A 22,525-nucleotide genomic window follows, 5' to 3' on the forward strand; every position below is an offset into this window, starting at 1 on the left:
CTAGCGACGTCGATATCTCGAATTGTCAACTCGATGACAGGGAGGTCGTTTCGAGGTTTGGCCCGATCGACCGTTGCTCCCCCCTTGAATGAGATGACGTTCGCGCACGTCGAGTCTTGCATATCGTTTCTGATCGTTGAGTGGCTTTTGCGGGTTAGATTGATCCGTATCCCCCTTCTTCTAGCGCTAAACTATGGGAACCAAAATTCGCACTGTCGATTTCCGTTTAAATAAGGAAACTAGGAAAACCCTAATTTCCTAGAGGACCCGGATATCTGCTAATTACCACACGTCAAGCAATCAGAACACGAGAATAACAACGATAAGAATAAGAAATAAAAAAAGAGAGCAAAGTAGATCTTATTCCGAATCTGCGTATGAGCGTTTACAACAAGGTATAAGCCTGGGCTCGAGAGCTGTCGGTGAGATTCCTAGTTCTAGCAACCCTAAGACGGCTAAACCTAATTGAGTCGCAGCTCGAAATAACAAAAACGGAAAATTGCCTAAATTTGCTCTAAGTGCTAAGTTTGCTCTGAAAAAGTCTCCCTCCCCATGCTCCTCGCCTAGGACTCCTTATATACTAGCTCCAAGGTCGGTTTACGCTTTTACTCTTCTGCCCTTAAGCCGTCATAGCATAAAAATGGAGATATTCCATTTTTCCCGATCTTCCAATTATCTTCAAAACTTCCGTATTTATCCGCGGAAACTTGACATTTATCCTTCCTTGTGGACCAAGCGTAAACCGTGATGCGGTTTACGGGCTTTTGGTTAAGAAATCGTAGGATGGGCCTCGAGTCGTGTTTTAGATCCCTTTGGGTATCGATCGCTACACAGCGACTGAACTTCTGCTCGCTACGTAGCGACCGAGCTTTGGCTCGAGCTCGGTCGCTACGTAGCGACCGAGCAGGACGATCGCTCGGTCGCTACGTAGCGACCGAGTTTTTGCTTGAGCTCGGTCGCTACGTAGCGACCGAGCGGGACGATCGCTCGGTCGCTACGTAGCGACCGAGCTGGGGCTCGAGCTCGGTCGCTACGTAGCGACCGAGTGGGACGAGCGCTCGGTCGCTACATAGCGACCGAGCTTTGGCTCGAGCTCGGTCGCTACGTAGCGACCGAGTGGGACGAGCGCTCGGTCGCTACGTAGCGAACGAGCTTTGGCTCGAGCTCGGTCGCTACATAGCAACCGAGCGGGACGAGCGCTCGGTCGCTACGTAGCGACCGAGTTGGGGCTCGAGCTCGGTCGCTACGTAGCGACCGAGCGGGACAATCGCTTGGTCGCTACGTAGCGACCGAGCTTGGCCGAGCTCGGTCGCTGCGTAACGACCTGTTTCGAGTTTTCGTCGGACATCTCGATTCTTTCTTCCGTAAAGGTTTTTCGTAAGGAAGAATCTATTTGGAAAAGTACTCTTCGGAGAAATTTTTATTTTCTTCCTCGGATGTTTTGAATGTTAAATTTGTCGTAACCGTTTTTGACCCCAACATCCATCGTGACCGATTTTGACCCCAACAGTTAGCCCCCCAGCTAGCTAGGATCCGTGGACCTGGGTGTCAGGTCCTAGCTTGCGGTATGGTCTGTTCTAGGTGGAATTAGACGTAATCGTTTGTCGAAAGATTGAAGGTGAATAGTAAAAAAAAATTGTATAAGTAAGGGAAGTAAGTTTTTCAAATTCTTTACTCACTTCTTCCCTTAAGAAAAGATTCCTCCAAGATAGAAATTTTTTCTCCAAGATCTCTCTTTGCTCAAAAAAAATGTCTTCAAGAAAAGGATCTTCAAAGAGGAATTCTTCTTCACACTCATCTTCGGGTGACTCTTCTGCCAATGAGGTGATCGCCCCGAAAGAAGAGTTTGAAGTTGAGGAAGAAGCAAAGGATGCGTACTACAAAGCTCTTTGCGGCTCGCCTCCGCCTTCGCAAGACATTCCGAGTCCTAAGAGGCTCGTGAGGTCGCCAAACGCACCCCTCACGCCGAGCATGGTCTCTCCCGACTACCTTACGACTCTCAGGGACTTTTACCAGATTCCAAGTGGAGTCGTATTTTGGATCCCGAGTGGCAACGAGAGTGCGAACAACCCTCCGGACGGTTTCTTTACTTGCTACGAGGCCTTCCTGATGTATTGCCGCATGTGGTTTCCGATCCGCACGCTTCACCACTTTGGGCTTTCGATCAGCCAGCTAAGCGTTCCGGCCTTGCAGCATTGGCTCGGCGTGTTGATCTCGAGTTACGAGCTAGGAATGGATCTTAACCCTGGCGACTTCGAGGGATTTTGGTCTACGAGAGGAACGGGGATTGATGGCTCATACCGCATGGCGCCAAAGAAGGAATTGGCTATAATTCAGGGGCACACTTCACATCCTAAGACATGGTTCGAGCGATTTTTCTTTGTCCGGATAGATGGGGAGTCTGTCGAGGAGAGCTACCTCCACCTATTCCGTCGGGAGTGGAACTTCACCCGTGGTAATACGAATAGCTATGTTTTTCGTTTTGATACCTTGAAAACATGTGAAGATGATTTTTTTATTATCTTGCAGTGAACAGGATCCTTCCGCCGACTCCTACCGATCTTTTTGCCAAGAGAGATCTTCTCCGCGGCAGGCCGTTCTTCTGGAATTCGTTCACCGTTGAACGGATTCGAAGCGCGGTGGAGCTCCATCGATCTCGAGCCGTCTCTCAGCCTCTTGACGTTCCGTATGACGTAGAAATTGATCTCTTGCCTGCTCAGAGGCAGAGAACCAGGTCTCAGAAAGGCAAGGGAATTGCCTCTGAGAACGTCTTGGGAAACCCTCCGCTGCCAGAATGGAACCCTAGTTTCTCCCCAGAGGAAAGGAGTGGAACCAGCGAGGTTCCTCCTCCCAGCGACTTTTTTGCCGACCTCCCTCCCGGTTTTAATACTCATGAGTCGCTGGACGAAGAGTCAAGGAGGAAAGTAGTCGCCGAAGGCTCCAGCTTAATCAACGATGTTTATCCTTTGAACTTTGATCTAAATTATATTTTTTTTTTGTTTCCTTTTCCGATCTTAAGTTCGTGCAGGGGATGAGGGTGTTCAATGCGGCGCTCGACGGAAGTTTCTGGAAGTCGCGTATCTCTCACTTCAAAGCCGAGGAGGCTGAAAGAGAACTCTTTCAGTTTCGGAAGGAGGTCGAAAAACAGAGCCGGAGACAGGCTGAGCTCCATTCTCAGGCCCTTGTCCGTGCGGAGAGGAGAGGAAAGAGAGCGATTGTCGCCGAAATGAAGCGGAGGGCTGCTTTGTTTGCCACCGAATTCGAGAGCTTTAAGAATGCTCAAGAATTCGTGGGCGATTTTCGCGAGTGTCGTGGCTCGGTTGCTACCCTCTACAAGTCGCAGAACGAGGACTTCTCTTTTCCTGCCTAGGTCGCTGAGATGTCGGGTCTTATGAGTGGGTGTGCCCATGCCGAATCCTTGGTTCCTCCGATCGAAGTAAGGGTCCGACAGCTTTGGGATTCCATCGAGGTCTCGGAGGACACGGCGGAAGCGGGAACCGGTGTTGGTGATGAAGGTGCCGGAGTCGCGGACGGAGAGGTGGACCAGCCTGCGAGCTTGTTCGGGGTCTCCATGTCTGGGTTCTTCGACTTTGAGCTTTGAGGATTGTTGGGATTATTTCCCTTAGTTTTATTTCGAGGTTTTATGTATCTAGGCAAAGTGTGGCCGTATTTGATTTATGTGTGTTATGGCCTTGCGAGGCTATGTGAACTATGTGTTTGAGACCGGTCGTTTGGTGGCTTTGGGTCCTAGCCCTTTTTTGCGGCTTCTATATATTTGATGAATGATTGACATTCTGTGCGTTTTAGTTTATACGTCTGCCAAGTGTGAGGGAAAGATACGAGTAGTCACTTCGTATCTTAACTCTTAGTTTATCGTCTTGTTCGTTTGCTCTTACTGAAAGAGGGCGTTCGGAAACGTTTAGGAGTTTCGCGAAGTTTCGTGAGCGTATTAGATATAGACGATGGGACATGTTTTTAAGATCTCTTATCATGTCTTGAGATGTTAGTGGACCAGTAGGACTGGGTTTAGAGCAAGACCTAGGTTTACTTTTGGCTCTAAGGCTGTGCGACGACTGATCGGCTCTTGTTTTGCCTGTGGGCGATTTCCACCTGGTTCTTTCGGATTTAAAGTCCGTGACTTGGCGCCGGCTTATATGACTTGTATGGAACGAACCGAGCAATCTCCAGAGACCGTCTAGAGTGCTGACCAAAATTTCGAATTTCTTGTATAGCGCGCTATGGTATCCTCGTCAGATGTAAGAGAACCTTTACTTTTACGAAAGGTTAGACTACGAGTTCTTTTTTTAGAACGTTTTGGGTTTGTCCGTCGGGGCCAATTTTTTTTAGAGTCGCGGACGGACCGTGTGTTTGGATAATATCTCTCGAAAATATTTACGACGTCTCGCTTTTTCCGAAAGGTATATCCTTTGTAGTGAGAAAGTTACGATCTTTGTTTTTAGAGAAGATGTATTTGGTCTTGCTTGACCATTGATACGCAGTGATTGTTGTTTAAGTTAGTTCCCATCCAAGGACTGCTTGAAAGGTATGCGTGTTTGGAGACCCTTGTCTTGGGTGTTTCTCAGGTTAATCTCTGATTGTTGTGGCTTATTGCAAGTGAATCGGGAGACCGAAATAAAATGAGTTTTATTGGAAAAGTTTCGAAAATATCGAGTACATGTGTGGATATTCCAAACTTTGTGGGAGTATACGAGTATACGTACCCACTCCCCCCCCCCTTTTTGGAGAGGGGGATAGCTGAACTTGTCAATAGGACAAGCTGGCTACGTACCTCTTTCGAAGATCAAGCCATCTCGTAGTTCTGCTTTGTTGTTGCTGGCGTTCCTACTTGTTGGATAGGGCCGTTTCTGTTACTTCGGCCATTGAGGCTTTAGTTAAATCGGCGGCCATTTCGTGAGTCTGGTTTTCCGCTGGTAGGGCGATGGACTCCGGGATCGCGTCGCTGTCCGGAGCCGTTTCTTGGGCGAGTGATTCCGAATCGCTCTTTGTGGAACCATCGGGAGTACTCTGAGTTTTCTGGACTCGCTTCGGGCTAATCGCAGGGGTGTTCCGAGTTTGTCGTAGCTTATGCTCGGCCAAAAAGCAAAGTCTAGGTTGTTTCTGGCATCCCCAGATTACTGCTGTTCCGTTTGGTGTTTGGAACTTGATGCTAAGGTGGTAAGTCGACGGTACCGCCTTCATTGCGTTGATCCATTGAGTTCCCATGATAACATTATAGATGGCTGGGTTATCGACTACGGTGAAGTCAACGATTTTCGTGACTTCCCTTGCCATGACCGGAAGTTTGATCGATCCGAGTGTCATTGATGTTGTGCCCGAAAAACCGGTCAGGGGTTTTGGTTCCGGGACGACTTCCCCGAGTTTGATGTTCATTCTCCGGAGAGTGTCGCGGAAAATGACGTTGACCGTGCTGCCTGTGTCGATGAGGATTCTTCCCACTTTGAGGTCTCGAATCACCAAGTCGATGACCAGCGGGTCGCAATGAGGTTTATCGATTCCGACGGTTTCCTCCTCCTCGAAAACAATCGTATCGTTTGGAGCGTTGTCGGTCAGGGACCGAGTCGTCCAGTTAGAACTTGTTTCCGCCTTTCTTCAGTAGGCCTTGATGGATGAAACAGAGTCACGGTAGAATTGTGATTCTCCGATGATCATGTTTATCCTCCGGCGGGTATTATTGTCTCCATGGTCATCCTGCCTTCTTCCGCGTTTCTCGCCAGACTGGTTTGCGCGTGCGTCCCTCTCGGGAGACTCTTTATCAGTCCTGGGAGGGCGGTCGGAATCCAGGATGAGGTTTTTTATGCTAGCTTTGCGCCGAGAACTTTGCAGTTCGTAGTGGAATGACCTTTGGTCTGGTGGAACTCGCAGTAGGAGCTATTCGGAGGTCTTTCCTTGTTCGGAATTGATAGTGTAGTTGTGCTCGTCTTGGATATCTTCTCCCTCGTGGTGGACATACTTGTCGTTTCGAGAGATTCTCTTTTTTGTGGGCGTCTTCTGCGGGTTGTACTTCTGGGAGAGGATTTTCATCTCCTCTTCCATTAAGATGAAGTCTGTTGCCTTATGAAGAGCGTCCTGGATTGTTCTCGATTTTTCGAGGGATATCCATTGCCGGAATTTCGACCGGTACCAGAGAGTTTTCTTCGGAGCATCGATTGCCACTTTATCGCTGATCCCGGTGACTCTTGCCATTACTAGCTTGAATCTGTTCATGAACTCGCGAAGTGGCTCATTTTCTATTTGAGACAGGCTCCAGAGATCGACGTCCGAGGTTTCTCTGTCCATGAACATGGAATACTGCTTGAGAAACTCTGAAGCAAGTTGGCGGAAACTTCCGATGGAATTTCGTTTTAGGCGAGAAAACCATTCGAGCGCGGCTCCTTTGAGGTTTTCGACGAAGAGGAGGCACTAGCCAGCGTCTCGTTCGCGTTCCTTGAGTTTGCACCTCCCCATCGCGATCTGGAAAGACTGCAGGTGTGCTTTCTGGTCGGTTGTGCCATCGTAGATGGGAATTTTGATCTTCCTTCGGTTCGAGACGTTGGTCTCAGTAATCCGGGCAGTGAACGGGGTTTTGCGTGCTTCCTCGAGAAGTCTGTCGATCTCGGTCGCAGCGCTTATCGCGTGGTGGATTTGTGATTTCACCGCTTTCATCTCCGCTGCGGTTTTCTCGATGTACTCGCAGAGATCGTGGATCTCATCAGGATTTCTGGCAGTCTTGCGAGCTTGTCTGTGTTGGCTGCGGTGGATCCTGGTCTGCTTTTCGGCTAGCTCCTCCTGTTCTACCCAATAGAGGTTTTCTTCTTCCTCGGTCATGGGTCTTTCGAAGGACGCGTCTTGCCGAGCGGATTGGCTTCGCGTTCTTCTTGGGTAGATGTGAGCACCGTCGTCCGAGTGATCGAACTGGTCGCTTATATCCAGGTCGATGCGCTCGATTTCTTCTCCTTTGTTGCTCCCGGTAGGAGGTGGAAGGTTCTCTGCAGTTGGCTGTGCACCTGGCTGGAGCGTTTCATCAGGGTTTTGGCATGAGGAAGCCTTGTCTGCGTTTGCAGCGCGATTGCCCGGAGTCTCGAAATAAAGTCTTCTACCGCTGCGGGCTCTTGTGGTCCCTCGCGGGGTTTTTCTCCTGGCCTTCGCCTTTAAGGTTTCCACTTGTTTTGCGAGAGAGGCCACGAGTTTTCCTTGTTCGTCCGACTTTTTCTGAGCGGAGGCGAACATTTCCTTCATCTGGTCTAGTATCGCGATGTCGGCAGTGACCGTTGTTACGTTTCCAGCTGGAGTTTTATCAGCGTTGGCATCGACGGGAGTCCCGTCGTGCGTTTGCGGGTCTTTGTCAGCGTTGGTCGTCATATTGGACTGAGCGTGTGTGGTTGCGAGAGAGATAGATCTGTACCCCCCTCCTTCTAGCGCCAAACTGTGGGAACCGAAATTCACACCGTCGAGTTTTGTTAATCGGAGGAAAGCCAAGTTAACCTAGCCTTCCCTGAAGGTCCCGGTTATCTGCTGGGCCACACAGGACACGATCAATATGAAAGAATAAAATGAAAATAAGTAGAAAAAGAGAATAAGAGGATCTTATTTCCAAATTTTCGTTTGAGCGTGAACAATAAGTAAAGATCTAGGCTACAAGAGCTGTCGGTACGTTCGCTAGTTTAGCGACCTAAATCTAAACTAGTTGAGTCGCAGCTCGATTAGTAAAAACGGAAAAAGATGCCTAAATTGCTCTAAGTGCTAAGTTGCTCTGATGTGCTCTAATCTCCTTATATACTCCTCCTTAGGCCGGTTTACCTCTTCTTGGGCCGGATTTGTCGCGAAGCGGGCTTTTCTATATTTCCTTCTTCTTTATGGTTATCTTCGAAAATTTGACATTTATCTCTTCCCGCGGATGAGATAAACCGTCGTACCAGTCTATGGGCTCAAGTCTTTTGGGACCATAGATGGGCTGTTGTCCGCAATTCGGACCCTCTTTGGGCCGTATCGAGACTTAAGCGTTGTTACGATTTTACTCGCGAAGTAGCCGTTGGTATAGGCATGGTTCTTCCAACGGAACCCTGTTTCTTCGCATAGCCGAGGCAGTTGGTGTTAAGTTAACCGTAACCTGCTCTACTACGAAGAATAGGAAACCGTTCGAGAGACATAACCTTCCCAACTTCCCGAAGACTTTCGACGATATTTTTTAGACGGAACATTGGTGTCGTATCCACGGACCCGAAGACTGAGTTACGGAAAATTCGGATGAAGATGCATGGTTATGAGATGGGACCGGGTTCGGAATGGTCCACATAAAATTGGCCGCGCTCGCTGGGCGAGCTGATCCGTGCCACGATCGAGCTCGCCGGTGAGCCGACCGGCAACACGGTCGTGTTTGTCGGGCGAGTTGGCTCGTGTCACGGCCGAGCTCGCCGGCGAGTCGACCGGCAACACGGTCGTGCTCGCCGGGCGAGCTGGCTCGTGTCGCGGCCGAGTCGACCGGCAACACGGTCGTGCTCGCCGGGCGAGCTGGCTCGTGTCGCGGCCGAGCTCGCCGGCGAGTCTACCGGCAACACGGTCGTGCTCGCCGGGCGAGCTGGCTCGTGTCATGGTCTAGCTCGCCGGGCGATCCGTTTCGGCTATTCGTTTTTTCGGCTTTTGAAGTTTTGATCGAGATTCGGTTTTTCTGAGGACTTTCGGACATCGATTCCGTCATGACCGATTTTGATCCCAACACTCGTAAATAGTTCACAAACATTCGTAAATAGTTCATAAGTACTCGTAAATAGTAAGTAACAGAACGGGGCAAGTATAATTTATTTTTGATAAAGTACTCGAAATAGCAAGTACTCGTTTTTAACAAGTCAAGTACAAGTCAAAAATTTTATTATTCGTACAAGACAAGTCAAGTCGTAAGTACATGCAAAATAGCGAGTACCCGCCTTGTGCCCAGCCCTGCCCTGCCCCTTGTTTTAATTTCGATCCAAGCACTTGTCTTTTCTTCACAATACCAATTGGCAATTGATTTGAAAGTTTACTAAACTACTCTACTAGAGTGGTCTTTTATCACTTTGTGGGTGTATGCATGCTGGTCATTAGGACAGCTGAAAAAACATCCGTCTTGATCCCTATGTTCAATACGTATATATATATATTTTTTTTTTGGTCAAACGTTCATTATTATGTATATATTGTTCGTCTTTCAAACTGTATTTGTTTCAATTTTCATTAATCTTAAAACCGGTTTTATAGGTATTAAAACTGGTTTGAAAAGTGGTAAGGGTCAGGTTCGGATCTCGACAGAAAACCGAATGGGTCGTGATATTGGGATAACGGGTCATCGGGTCGGATCAAGTTTAACCTGAAAAGTAAAAACCTGAATGACTACATTCCATACCCGAACGCAAATCATTTCCTAAATCTTAACTTGCTTTATATCGTCGGTGTTGATTGAATCAAGCGATGATTTTCACTCAATGCTCTCTCAACAACATAATCAATTCCTTCCTACATAGTCTCAGAAATATTTATTCCACTTCTCACCATATTTCTTTGGCCATTTCGAATTTTTTTATTTTTTTTTTATTTTTTTTGGTCACTCTGGTATCTGGGCAGCCACATTCCCAACTATCTCTCCGTAGGGGGTCCAGCGCCCCAATGGAAAGGATGTTAAATCCGCTGTGGCCGGGGTTCGAACTCGTGATGGCGGACACCTCAGCCGAGGTTCCTATACCACCAGACCACGAGGCCCGGTTCCATTTCGAATTTATACCCCTAAATTCCTCATCTTTATAATCTTGCTTCGATTCCTTACAATGAGAAACCTCAATGAATCATTCTCATGCGTTCAGTTTACCGGGTTCGATGTATTTTCACTTCAAGTTTATTGGATTTGGTGTATTAGCACATAGTTTTGAGTTTGGTTCTCAAGTTTTGTTGTCATTACTCTCTAATTCCGTAAAAATTACAACATAACCAAAAAGAGTCCTGATAAGAGCCTTTCTCACTATTCATTTTTATTTGGTCTTTATTTTATTGGATCCTTATTTGGTTTTCTGGTTTAACTAAGTACAAACCAATATTTTAGAACCGAAAACCCGATTAAGATTCCAACCCGAAATTCTATCGGATACAACTAGTTTTTACAAATATTACATGACTAAACTTGAACCAAGTCTGAATGAACTTTTATAATACCTGAATGGGGTAGAAATTCATAAACTCAAAAATCCAAAACCCGATTGCTTTTGGTATCCCGAATGTCCAGCCCAGCTCTAGGTATTAGAGTGGGTCTTATACCGTGTACGTGTTTCGAATCAATAACTCATGCTAGTAATAATCGAAAGAGAAAGAAAGTATTATCACCATTCGGATATATAAGTGTTAAAAAAAAAAAAGTATTATCACCATTATTTCATTATTATCATGATGACAAAGTGGGTTTTAAAAAGAGTTATTATTGGGTTCACCCCTAAGGTGGGTTCACCAATCAATAGTATTTTATTATTTTAAATTTGATATCTTTTAAAAAAGGAAACAAAACATTGGCAACTTATTTTATGTTTTTAAAATAAAAAAATAAAAAAAAATAGTAGTTACAGAAAAAAGAATTAAAAAAAAAAATTTAACGTCGTCAGCAAAACACTAAACCCTAAATCCTAATCCCTAAACCCTAAATCCTAAACCTTAAACCCTTGGGTAAACCCTAAACCCTTGGGTAAACCCTAAAACTTTGGGTAAACCCTAAACCTTTGGGTAAACTCTAAACCCTTGGGTAAACCTTAAATCCTTGGATAAATCCTAAACTCTAAATAAAAACACTAAACCCTAAAACTCTAAACCATAAATCCTAAATCCTAAATCCTAAATCCTAAACCCTAAACCCTTGAGTGTTTTAGTGTTTAGTGATTTTGATTTAGAGTTTAAGATTTATCCTAGAGTTTAGAGTTGACCCAAGAGTTTAGAGTTTAGCGATTAGGATTTAGGGTTTAATGTTTTGCTGACGACGTTAATTTTTTTTTTTGTAATTAATACTATTTTTTATTTATTTCTTCTTACCTTTTAATTTTAAAAAGATAATATTAATTTGACAATATTTTATTTCTTTTTTTAAAAGATATCGAATATAAAATAATACAATTCTATTGGTCGGTGAACCTAAAATTCACCCTACCCAAGAATAATTCTTTTAAAAATGTGACAGCTAAGATGATGTATACAAAGTTGTTTATTTTCCATAAACTTGATGTTTTAAAGACTTTTTTGGGCAAGATACTTCAGGAGATCAAGTCTGAGTATGCGTGAATGCAAGAGACTTCCGCAATATAGATATTTCCCAATCTTGACTCCGGTGGTTAAGTGAGTAATTTTTTGATCATGGTAAAATGCGATGGGGTTTCCATCCAAATCCACCTGTAAAACGCCAGCATCCTCCGCAAACATAAGATTGAAGCCCCACTTAGCCACCATGGCTGTGACTTTTCTCAAGAGTGGATACCTCATCGACAGCTTCCACAACGTTGTTACTCCCTGTATTAATTCACTACACATTTTCAACAGTAATCACACACACACACACAAAAGATGATATAAGCTCATGATAAACATCAATACCGTAGGCATTGCGATCCAGTAATGTCCATCTCCATCGTACCGAATGTTATCTGGATAACCCGGTAACACATTTTCAATAAATACCTCAACACGCTCCTCACTGATGTAGTACTTGCTGCATCTTCTTCTGATAACATCAAGAAAACAACTTTGAAATGATGATTCAATGAATGCACATAAAGAGGAGATTATATATAGAGTTGAGAAAGAGGACACTGGAGTTTCGCAGAAGACGAGATGGGTTTGGTCGGGAGACATAGAGACGCCATTAGCGAAGTAAAGGTTTTTTAAAAGGACACGAGTTGTTCTTGTGGTCGGGTTAAAGCTCATGAGTCGACCATGCGGTTTGCCTTCCAGAAAGTCAAAGCTTGATTGACTGTAATCGTACTTGTAAGAAGCATCCGTGAAATACAAAACGCCGTTATCTCCAACGGCGACTGCATCGGTGAGCTTAAATCTCACTCCTTCTGCTTCATCCTGTTAGAAATTGAAGAACATAGTGAAGAACAAGAGAGAGAGATGTTTAATCTAGAAAGTAGAGAGAGATAGAGTAAATAAGGAGAATCTTATTTGCTTGATTAATTTGCTTATGGGAACATCCCATATATATAGGGGTTACAAGTATGGCAAATGGTAGATGAGATATGATAAACTAATAATCCATTGTCTTGAGACTTTAATCCACAATACATGCTTGTCCCTTGTAGTGGCATCTCCATTGTCTTGAGACCTTAACTCACCATGCATGCTTGTCCCTTGTAGTGGCATCTCCATTGTCTTGAGACCTTAACCAACCATGCATGCTTGTCCCTTGTAGTGGTATCTCCATTGTCTTGAGACCTTAACCAACCATCTTGTTTCTTATTGCTTCATCTTCACACTCCCCCTCAAGCTTGACCATAGGGACTGGTCAAACTTGGAAACCATGAAGCATTCCCTCATTAAAACCTTTAGCTTGGAAAAACCTCATGGGATAAAAACCAAGCCAAGGAAAAAGAGTAGAACACTTCATGGCTAAGAGGATTAGTGTGATGAAAAATCTACGAGTCCTAACTTGGAATGTATGAACTCGCAAACCTTGGTGCTTGCAGCCTTGGTAAAGATGTCAGCTAGTTGATCCTCACTTCTTGTGTAGCAGGGTAAGATGATCCTTTGTTCCACTGCTTGCCTAACTTTATGACAATCCACCTCAATGTGTTTAGTCCTCTCATGGAACACACTGTTGGAAGCTATGTGTATTGCTGCTTGATTATCACAATGCATGGTGATTGGAGTTGATGTCTCTATACCCAAGTCTCGAAGTAGGTTTCTGATCCAAATCAACTCACTAGTGAGCTTCCTCATTGCCCTATATTCAGCTTCAGCACTTGAGCATGACACTATCTTCTGTTTCTTGCTCTTCCAAGTGACAAGATTGCCTCCAATAAATGTACAATAGCCGGTAGTGGATCTCCTATCCACTCTGTCTCCTGCCCAATCAGCATCACAATACCCAACTATCTCTGTATTTTTGTTGCATCCCATCCACACTCCTTGCCCTGGCGCCTCTCTTAGGTATCTTAGGATCCTTTCAACCATGTTCCAATGGTGTATCTTGGGAGCTTGCATATTCTGGCTTACTTGGTTAACTGCAAAGCATACATCAGGCCTGGTGATGGTGAGGTATATCAGCTTTCCTACAATTCTTCTATAGTGTTTAACGTCAGTATAGGGCTTGTCTTCAATCTCCCCCTCACGCAGCACCTTATACCCATCTTCTAGTGGAGTCTTGGCTACTTTCGCTCCAAGATTTCCTGCCTCATTCAAAAGATCAAGTGTGTACTTCCTTTGAGATAAGAAAAGCCCCTCTTTAGAGCGGCATATTTCTATCCCTAGAAAGTACTTTAGCTCACCCAAATCTTTAATATCAAAAGTAGACTTAAGAAAGACTTTGGTTGAGATAATACCTTCCTTGTCACTTCCTGTGATGATAATATCATCTACATAAATAAGAATCACCACAATTCCTTGCTTGCTTGTGAGTGTGAAGAGTGTATGATCAGCTTCTGACTTTACAAACCCTCTTCCATTGAGAGTTGTACTCAGTTTGTGGTACCAAGCCCTTGGTGACTGTTTTAACCCATATATTGCTTTCTTCAACCTTAGGACATTCCCTGGCTTGACCATGTCTTCCATACCCGGAGGTGGCCTCATGTAAACCTCATCCTCCAGCTCTCCTTGAAGAAAAGCATTTTTGACATCCATCTGCCATAAATCCCATTCCAAGTTCACTGCCAATGAGAGTAGAATTCTTATGGTGTGGAGTTTAGCTACTGGTGCAAATGTATCCAGATAGTCTTCTCCATAGACTTGGGTGTATCCTCTTGCAACTAGCCTTGTTTTCTTTCTTTCTGGTTTCCCATTGGCAAGGTACTTGATGGTGAAGAGTAGACGGCTTGTAACAGCTTTCTTTCCTTTGGGGAGCTCAGTTTCATACCAAGTATCATTCTTGATCATGGCACCAACTTCATCCCCAACTGACGCTCTCCACTCTTCATGCTTCATGGCTTCTTCATAAGTCTTTGGTACATACTCTTGATCTAGGTTGCTGATGAAGACTACATGCTCTTCAGATAGTCTCGCAAAAGAACATGTTGCTTGGATAGGATGAGCTACTGCATTGTTGTTGAAGTATACTTTGGTGTCCATCCACTGAGATGGTTTCTTCACCCTTGTACTCCTCCTTAATGGTTGAACTTCTTGTTGCATTCCATCTTGATCATTAACAACTTCTTCTTGGATAGCTTCTTCTTGGATAGCTTCCTCGTGGATAGCTTCGTCATGGATATCTTCTTCAGGGATAGCTTCCTCATGGATAACTTGCAAATTAGGTTGGTTTCCCCCCTCATGATCAGGATGGACTGCTTCTTCAATTGATGTAGCTTCATCCACAACTGGAGGTATATGTGAAGTGCTCGGTACGCCACTTGTTTGAGGCTGGCTGATGCCTAGGTTTTCCAGAATGATTCTCAAGTTGTTTGCCCTATCTGAAGATCCTTGTGAGAGATCCTGAAGGCTTTCCCAACTCTTCTCATCATAGTATCCCTTTGATTCCACAAACTTAACATCCCTTGAGACCATAACTCTTCTTGATTCAGGTATGTAGCACTTGTACCCCTTCTGCGCATGAGTATATCCTATGAACATGCCTTTGACACTCTTGGCTTCAAGCTTGTTTCTCTGTTCCCCTGGTATCAAGACATAGCACACACACCCAAAAACACGCAAGTGATCAATTGGAGGTTTTATTTTGTTTAATACCTGAAAGGGAGAGTTATCTTGGAGGACTTTGGTGGGGATCCTGTTGATCAAATAACATGCTGAGACCACAGCATCTCCCCAGAACCTCTTTGGAACATTGGTATGGAACATCATGCTCCTTGCAACCTCCATAAGATGGCGATTCTTCCTTTCAGCAACTCCATTTTGTTGTGGTGTGTATGGGCAACTTGTTTGATGGATTATGCCATGTTTTGCTAAGTGATGTTTGAAAGCAGTGCTTGTATATTCTCCGCCATTATCAGACCTAAAAATTTTGATCTTGGAATTGAAATGGTTAGATACATAGTTTTGGAAGTTAATAAAAGCTTCTAAAACTCTATCTTTAGTTTGAATCAAGGTGAGCCATGTATATTTTGATTTTTCATCTATGAATGTAACAAAATATTTATGGTTCTCCCTAGACATACAAGGTGCTGTCCAAACATCAGAGTGCACAAGATCAAAGCAATTTTCATAAATAGTCTTAGAATTAGGGAAAACAGATCTCTGATGTTTACCAAGAATACAAGCCTCACAACTTCCACTCTTTAAAGATAGATTAGGTAACATCAGTCCTAAGGCACGATAATGAGGATGACCTAATCTAGCATGCCATAAAACATCACTAGCTAACACAGAAGCAGAATTGAAAGCACAAGATAAATTTGAAAGCTTGGTGTTTTCAAGCAAGTAAAGCTCTCCCTTGCTCACACCCTTTCCCAGCATCTTCCTGGTCTTAATATCCTGAAAGCACACATCATTAGGACTGAAAATAACATTGCAATTTAGATCATTGGTTGCTCTCTTAACAGATAATAAGTTGGATGTGAAAGTAGGCATATAAAAAGCTTGAGACTCCTTATCAAACAGTTTCAAGTTTCCTACTCCTTCAATTGGAATTCTATCACCATTAGCAATCACTACACTCCCTAGAGCAGGTTTAACATCACTAATCAGTCTAGCATCCCTAATCATATGATGAGAAGCTCCCGAATCGATGATCAAAGGTCTAGTAGTATGTGAAGCACTGTGAATAGAATTTAAAGCATTGACACTGATGTTACCAGAGTTTGCATTGATAGCTTTGATAAGGGCTTCAATGTCTGACTTGCGGATGAAGGCATCATCAGGGGATGGCTGGGACATGGCATGGGATGTGGATCCACCAGTGTGGGTGGTTGAGATCATAGCTCTTCCATCTTCTCCTATGCGCATGGAGCCTGGTACTGTGGTTTCATGAGCTCTTGCTTCATGTGCTTTGGCCTGGTTGTATCTGTTGGTTGAAGCAGGTCTGAGGTGAGGATGGAGGATCCAACAATTGGTTTTGGAGTGGCCTAGATTCTTGCAGTGCTCACAAGTCACAGACTTGTCTCCTCCTCTTCTTGGTTTGAAGTGTGCTTTGTTGACTGAAGCACTCTCCATCTTCTCAGCTTTGTTTGCCATAGACAGTTCCCCTTTTCCACCAAAGAGACCATCTGAGCCTAGCTCCTTCCGAAGTTGAGCACACACATCATCATAGCTTGGAAGCTCTTTAGCTCTCAATATGTGTTTAAGTACATCATTGAAGCTTGGGTTGAGTGTGAGAAGCAATCCAAAGACCTTGTCTTGCTCACGCCTCTCTTCTAGTGTACTAGGATCAGTGGTACTTGGTCTCAGCATCTCAAGTTCAGACCACAGCTGGCTGTACTTCCCAAGGTGCTTGGTGAAGTCCATCTCCTCTTGCTGTAAGTTGTTGATTGCCCTCTTAACCTCAAAAATTCTGGTGAGGTTTGAAGTGTTGCCATATACCTTGTGTAAGGTATCCCATAGCTTCTTTGCAGTCTCACAATGTGAGTAAGACTCCATGATAGGAGTATCAAGTGAGCCTTGCAAGATAGACAGCACCATGAGATCCTCCTGACCCCATTTGCCTTCATCTACCACTACAACCTCCTTGCCATCTTCTCCTTGGGTGATTTGTCTTGGGGCCTCACTTGTGGTGATGTGCTCCCATAGACCTCTTCCTCCAAGAGCTGTCCTGGTCAATCTCGACCAGGTAATGTAGTTAGGACCTTTCAGGATGACTGGAATCCTAACTAGCTTGTGCTGCTCCATCTTTGCTTGCTATTGTCTAGCGGGTAAAAAATAAAAAATTTGTCAAGGAGAAATTTGAATTTCTGAGGCTAGGCAAGAGAGAAAACAAGGGAAGCCAAGATATGTTCTCTAGAAATGAAGAAAGTAAACCAAACAAGTGAAAGAGTAAGGTGAATAGAGTAAATTTGCGGAAGCAGTTTGGTGTTCAAGAGCTTGGATGCTCTGATACCATGTTAGAAATTGAAGAACATAGTGAAGAACAAGAGAGAGAGAGATGTTTAATCTAGAAAGTAGAGATAGATAGAGTAAATAAGGAGAATCTTATTTGCTTGATTAATTTGCTTATGGGAACATCCCATATATATAGGGGTTACAAGTATGGCAAATGGTAGATGAGATATGATAAACTAATAATCCATTGTCTTGAGACTTTAATCCACCATACATGCTTGTCCCTTGTAGTGACATCTCCATTGTCTTGAGACCTTAACCCACCATGCATGCTTGTCCCTTGTAGTGGCATCTCCATTGTCTTGAGACCTTAACCAACCATGCATGCTTGTCCCTTGTAGTGGTATCTCCATTGTCTTGAGACCTTAACCAACCATCTTGTTTCTTATTGCTTCATCTTCACACATCCGTCAACAACTCCGTCTTCCTACCGTCATCGCTTATGTTCAACAGCCCCTAACACACACACACAAATACATCATCCTCATATCTAACTGAAGATGCTCAAAAACATTCGAGATCCAAAAAGATTCACGACCACCAAACCTTGTAGGCGTCTGCGACAATGACTTCTCCATGTAGTCCAAAAGCGAGGCCAAGTGGTCTACCGCCAGTATTGACCCAGTCCTCTACGACAGAGTCATTAGCTGACTCTATAACCTTGACACGTTTCACCCATCCATCTACACAGCCAGTATAGATAAGACCTGAGTCTCGGTCGTAGGCGATATCTTCGGGCTTATTGAGAAGACCGACGCCGATAAACTCAGCGCCGGTGAGAAGTTGGTCGTTGACAAGCGGAGGGATGGAAGTAGTAGAGTAGACAAGAGCATCGGCGGGAAGATGAGATGGGTCGAAGGTGTCGACACGGTAGAGAGCGATGGATGCTATGAAGGGGATGATGGTGGAGAAGATGAGAAAACGACGTGAGAAGAAGAGAAGAGGCATTGAGAAAGGGTTTGTGGAAGATGGTGAACAACTCCAAATATTAGTTATGAAAGACGTACACGTTTTGGACCATGTTTGGTATGCTATGCAGATGTCAACCGTTGAGTCGGAGACTCTCTGAATCATTTTCATATAATGGGCTTTGACTAATCTTCTATTAGGCCCAATCCGTTTATTTTTGTTACGTGTTCAGTAGGATCTGGGTCTACAACAGCTGGCTCTGTTTTGATATAGTTAACCATTGAACCTTCCTCAGCCACGAGAATTGTTATTAACGAAACAACTGTAAACCATTTCAGTGCACAAGTGTTGAAAGATAGGAAATTAGATTACGAAACGCAAATGAATCACTTTTCTTATACCGTTTAAGTGTATTTAAGTTTGATTCTTTTTAAAAACCAAGTTTTGTTTTAAAACGCTTTTACCATCTAAAGAATTCTCTCCTAGTAATCAATTTTTCTCTAATGTTATTTGGATATGCATGGTGTGTGGACTAACGAAATTACTCAATAGGTAATGAAAAGAAACACTTCCTGCATATAATACTACCAAATCACACCTCCAACCTTTAAACCAACATTTCCTGATTGGTTTTATATTTTACAAATCATGTTCGTTAATGAATGGGATCGGTAGTTGAAAGGAAAAGTTAGTCCAGTCACTTCCTCTATCTTTTTTTTTTTAACGCTGAAAGTTTCATTCATATTTGAGGGTTTAAGAGCATCATTATCGGTGAAACCACTTTTTGGGTTTCTAAATTTTGTTTTTTTTTCTTGTTTTGGCTGATTAAAAAAAAATTAAAAAATGAACTAATCGCGGACCGCCACGTATCGGTGGGACCCGCGAACAGTTGACAAAACCCACCACGATCGTTTCTTCATTTAAGCCTTTTGCAACTTTTGTGGGACCCAAACTTTTAAAAACTCTTTTGGAACCTGCAATAATGATGTTCTAAAACCCAATCAAAGACAAAGCCTCAACAAAAGTACGTAGAGTGTGAACTAGGGGACAAAATAAAACCCCAAAAAGCCTAATAAAGGGAAAGCACCTACCGATAGGTAGTATTACAGCAACACCTCAACATAGAAGGAGAGAGCAAAAGAAACTAAGAGGTATCGAACTCTTGACTCCTGCGAGATCAAGGTCTGAAGCCAAGAGGGGCCACCTGAACCAATAAATTAATTAATTAATTATAAATTAGCAAGTCACTTCCTCTCTTGCTAACAATAAATTAATTAATTATACAAAATCACCAATCTAGCAATTGATTTGAAATCGGTGAAAAATGGAACCGGTTCTAGATCCATGATCCATAAAGTCATCATCTACACTAGGTATGCAAATGTAAACCGGGTCCAGGTTTTCGAACTGAACTTAACAGAGGTTTTCTTCTAAATTTCCCGAACCGGGTCTAATATACCCAAAGTTTCAGTATATTTTTTGTTTCATATTTTAACATCTGAAATACCGGATAACTGAACTGAGCTGAATATGTACTTTGGCTAGTTTCGGAATGATTTTGAAGACCAAATTACCCACACAAATAACAACTAAAAACATGAAAACCCTTTTGTAATATATGTTACAACTATACTAGCCTTATTCCATCAAACTGGTTTTGAATGGATCGGTTTATGTTACAAATATACTAGCCTGGTCCATACCATTATATATGAATTACTATGTCCTACACACTGAAAGTTTTATTGGAATCACTGTTTCACGTTACTAATATTCGAGAAAGAAAGATCATATCATCATCTTTGTCATGGACCATGGGTATACATTGCGTGGCAGTGACATGACAATAAGCGGAAGAGTTCAAAGCCTCTTTTGTGCAGGATATTTGAGGAGATCGAGTCGGACTATGTGTGAATCCAAAAGACTCCCACAATAGAGATATTTCCCAATCTTTACTCCACTGGTTACGTGAGAGTGTTTAGGATCATGGTACAACGCGATGGGCTTCCCATCCAGATCCACCTGCAAAACGCCAGCATTCTCCATAATCATGGTGTTGAAGCCGTACTTAGCCGCGAGGGCTTGGAGTTTCCTTATGAAAGGGTATCTAAACGAGAGCTTCCACAAAGTTGTTACTCCCTGATTTTTATTTTCAAAACAATTAGGAAAAAAACGATGATACCAAAGCTGAATCTTGTAGGAAGGCAAAAATCTTGATTGAACAAATCATAAAGTTAAAAATTTCAAATTGTGTATATAGTACTGAAGGCATTGCAATCCAGTAATGTCCATCTCCATCGCACCGGATGTTATCTGGATAACCTGGTAAGCTTTGAATAAACACCTCCACACGTTCCTCGTTGATGTAATACTTGCTGCATCTTCTTCTGAGAAAAACAAGAACACAAGTTGAGATGAGTATTTATTTCACAGAGAGGAGATTACACAGTTGAGAGAGAGAGAGAGAGAGACAGGACAAGGGGGTTTCGCAGAAGACGAGATGGGTTTGGTCAGGAGACATAGAGACACCATTAGAGAAGTAACGGTCTCTAAGTAGGACACGTGTGGTTCGTGTAATGGGGTCAAAGCTCATGAGTCGACCATGTGGTCTGCCTTCCCATATATCAAACGCAAAATGATGGAGGTTGTATTTGTAAGAAGCATCTGTGAAATACAAAACGCCGTTATCTCTAACGGCGACTGCATCAGTGAGCTTGAACTTCACTCCTTCCGCTTCATCTGTCAACAACTCCGTCTTCTTCCCGTCATCGCTTATATTCAACAGCCCCTACACGCACGCACAAAATTCATCACCTCATTCAGACACAGTGGCTAAGCCAGGTTATAAGGTGTGGGGCACGTGCACCCAAATTTATATTAAAATTCAAAATTATGTATGTAAAAACATTAAAATTTTGTTAAGTCAAAGTTCAAAAAAAAAAACATCATAGTTTTGTTAGTTATATGGTAAAATCTGCTTGTGCACCATTATTTTCCCATGTTCCATCCTTTTCATATGCATTTTTATTTTTATTTTATCAATAGTGTACCTATTAATTAAATAGTCTAAATTCACCCTGTTCCGACATTAAAAATAAACACGAGAACTAAACCTTGTATGCGTCTGCTACAATTACTTCACCGTGTAGTCCAAAAGCGAGGCCGAGTGGTCTACCGCCGGTATTGACCCAGTCCTCTACTACAGAGTCATTAGCTGACTCGAAAGCCTTGACTCGTTTCACCCATCCATCAACACAACCAGTATAAATGAATCCCGAGTCTCTGTGGTAGGCGATATCCTCGGGGCTGTTGAGAAGCCCAGCACCGATAAACTCAGCTCCGGTTAGAAATTGGTTGTTGATAAGCGGTGGGATAGAGTCAGTGGAGTATACTAATGCATCGGAAGGAAGAGGAGCTGGGTCAAACGTGTCGAACCGGTAGAGAACGATGGAAGCGAGGAGGGCGATGATGGCGGAGAAGAAGAGAAAACGTAGGGAGAAGAAGAGAGGCATTATGAGAATGGATTGGGTTTTGTGGAAAATGTTGAACAACTCCAAACTTTCTAGTTATAAAAGAACTACACGTTACAACAGTTGGTGTGGCCATCTAGGGGTGGACATTCGGGTACCCGTTCGGGTTCGGGTCGGATATTTCGGATTTTCGGGTATTTTGGTATAGAGGTGTAGAACCCGTTCGGGTATTTCTGTACTTCGGGTCGGGTTCGGGTATTTTTAGTTCGGTTTCGGTTATTTCGGATCGGGTTCGGATATTTAGATTTTGAAAAAAAAATTAAAATTTTCATTTTTCAAATTTCTTGTATTTAAATATATAACTTTCACTTAACTATTTTTTGTATTTTTAATAGATTGAATTGTTAATAGATTTGGACATAACATTTTCAAACTAAAAAGACATTAATTTGGTTATTGTTTTAAAATTTTGGATGTAACTTTTTGTTAATTGTTGAAATAAAAAGTTTGACATGTATTTTAAGTGCATAGCAAATCATCTTCTACGTAATTGTATGTATATCATATGAATTTAAAGTATGTGTAGTATCAATATAAATATTTTATATAAAATGAAAGATGTAAATTAAAAATATAAGGTTAATTATACATATGTTCGGTTATCTTCGGATATCCATTCGGGTTCGGATATTATCCGTCCGGGTTCAGATATCCAATCTCTCCTAATTTAATACCCGTTCGGATATTTTGCTACTTCGGTTCGGATTTCGGTTCGGGTTTTTCGGATCGGGTTCGGGTCCCACTTCGGATTTCGGTTAAAGTGCCCACCCCTATGGCCATCATTGACTATAAAAGGATCTTCGAATCTTCTTCTATTACACCATGCAGGTAACATAAACATAAGGCCCAATATGTTCTTGGTCACGATTTCATAGAGTACAATTTGGTGG

General features: G+C 43.2%; 2 protein-coding genes across 2 annotated transcripts; both read right to left on the bottom strand.

Annotated features, from left to right (window-relative positions):
- Positions 1-11,169: 11,169 nt before the first annotated feature.
- On the bottom strand, positions 11,170-18,205 carry LOC106350810 (protein STRICTOSIDINE SYNTHASE-LIKE 5-like). The gene is made up of 4 exons (XM_048745931.1): positions 17,743-18,205; positions 17,605-17,652; positions 11,593-12,069; positions 11,170-11,508 (listed from the first exon to the last, which is right to left on the bottom strand). Exons 1-4 carry the CDS (start codon positions 18,142-18,144, stop codon positions 11,230-11,232), a joined length of 1,206 nt encoding a protein of 401 aa, XP_048601888.1. The 5' UTR covers positions 18,145-18,205; the 3' UTR covers positions 11,170-11,229.
- A 1,487-nt stretch (positions 18,206-19,692) lies between these two features.
- On the bottom strand, positions 19,693-21,686 carry LOC106349046 (protein STRICTOSIDINE SYNTHASE-LIKE 5). The gene is made up of 4 exons (XM_048745932.1): positions 21,219-21,686; positions 20,583-20,893; positions 20,369-20,492; positions 19,693-20,244 (listed from the first exon to the last, which is right to left on the bottom strand). Exons 1-4 carry the CDS (start codon positions 21,615-21,617, stop codon positions 19,966-19,968), a joined length of 1,113 nt encoding a protein of 370 aa, XP_048601889.1. The 5' UTR covers positions 21,618-21,686; the 3' UTR covers positions 19,693-19,965.
- Positions 21,687-22,525: the final 839 nt, after the last annotated feature.

The sequence above is a fragment of the Brassica napus genome, chromosome C1 (genome assembly GCF_020379485.1).
Source record: "Brassica napus cultivar Da-Ae chromosome C1, Da-Ae, whole genome shotgun sequence".
NCBI lineage: Eukaryota > Viridiplantae > Streptophyta > Magnoliopsida > Brassicales > Brassicaceae > Brassica > Brassica napus.

Excerpts from the sequence above, each read along its gene's own strand:
- LOC106350810 (XM_048745931.1), bottom strand. The coding sequence starts at position 18,144 with ATGCCTCTTCTCTTCTTCTCACGTCGTTTTCTCATCTTCTCCACCATC. Across the intron at positions 12,070-17,604 it reads GGAAGACGGAGTTGTTGACG|GATGAAGCAGAAGGAGTGAG; the intron begins GATGTGTGAAGA and ends AATTTCTAACAG. Across the intron at positions 11,509-11,592 it reads ACTGGATCGCAATGCCTACG|GGAGTAACAACGTTGTGGAA; the intron begins GTATTGATGTTT and ends GAATTAATACAG.
- LOC106349046 (XM_048745932.1), bottom strand. The coding sequence starts at position 21,617 with ATGCCTCTCTTCTTCTCCCTACGTTTTCTCTTCTTCTCCGCCATCATC. Across the intron at positions 20,894-21,218 it reads TTGTAGCAGACGCATACAAG|GGGCTGTTGAATATAAGCGA; the intron begins GTTTAGTTCTCG and ends GCGTGCGTGTAG. Across the intron at positions 20,245-20,368 it reads ACTGGATTGCAATGCCTTCA|GGAGTAACAACTTTGTGGAA; the intron begins GTACTATATACA and ends AATAAAAATCAG.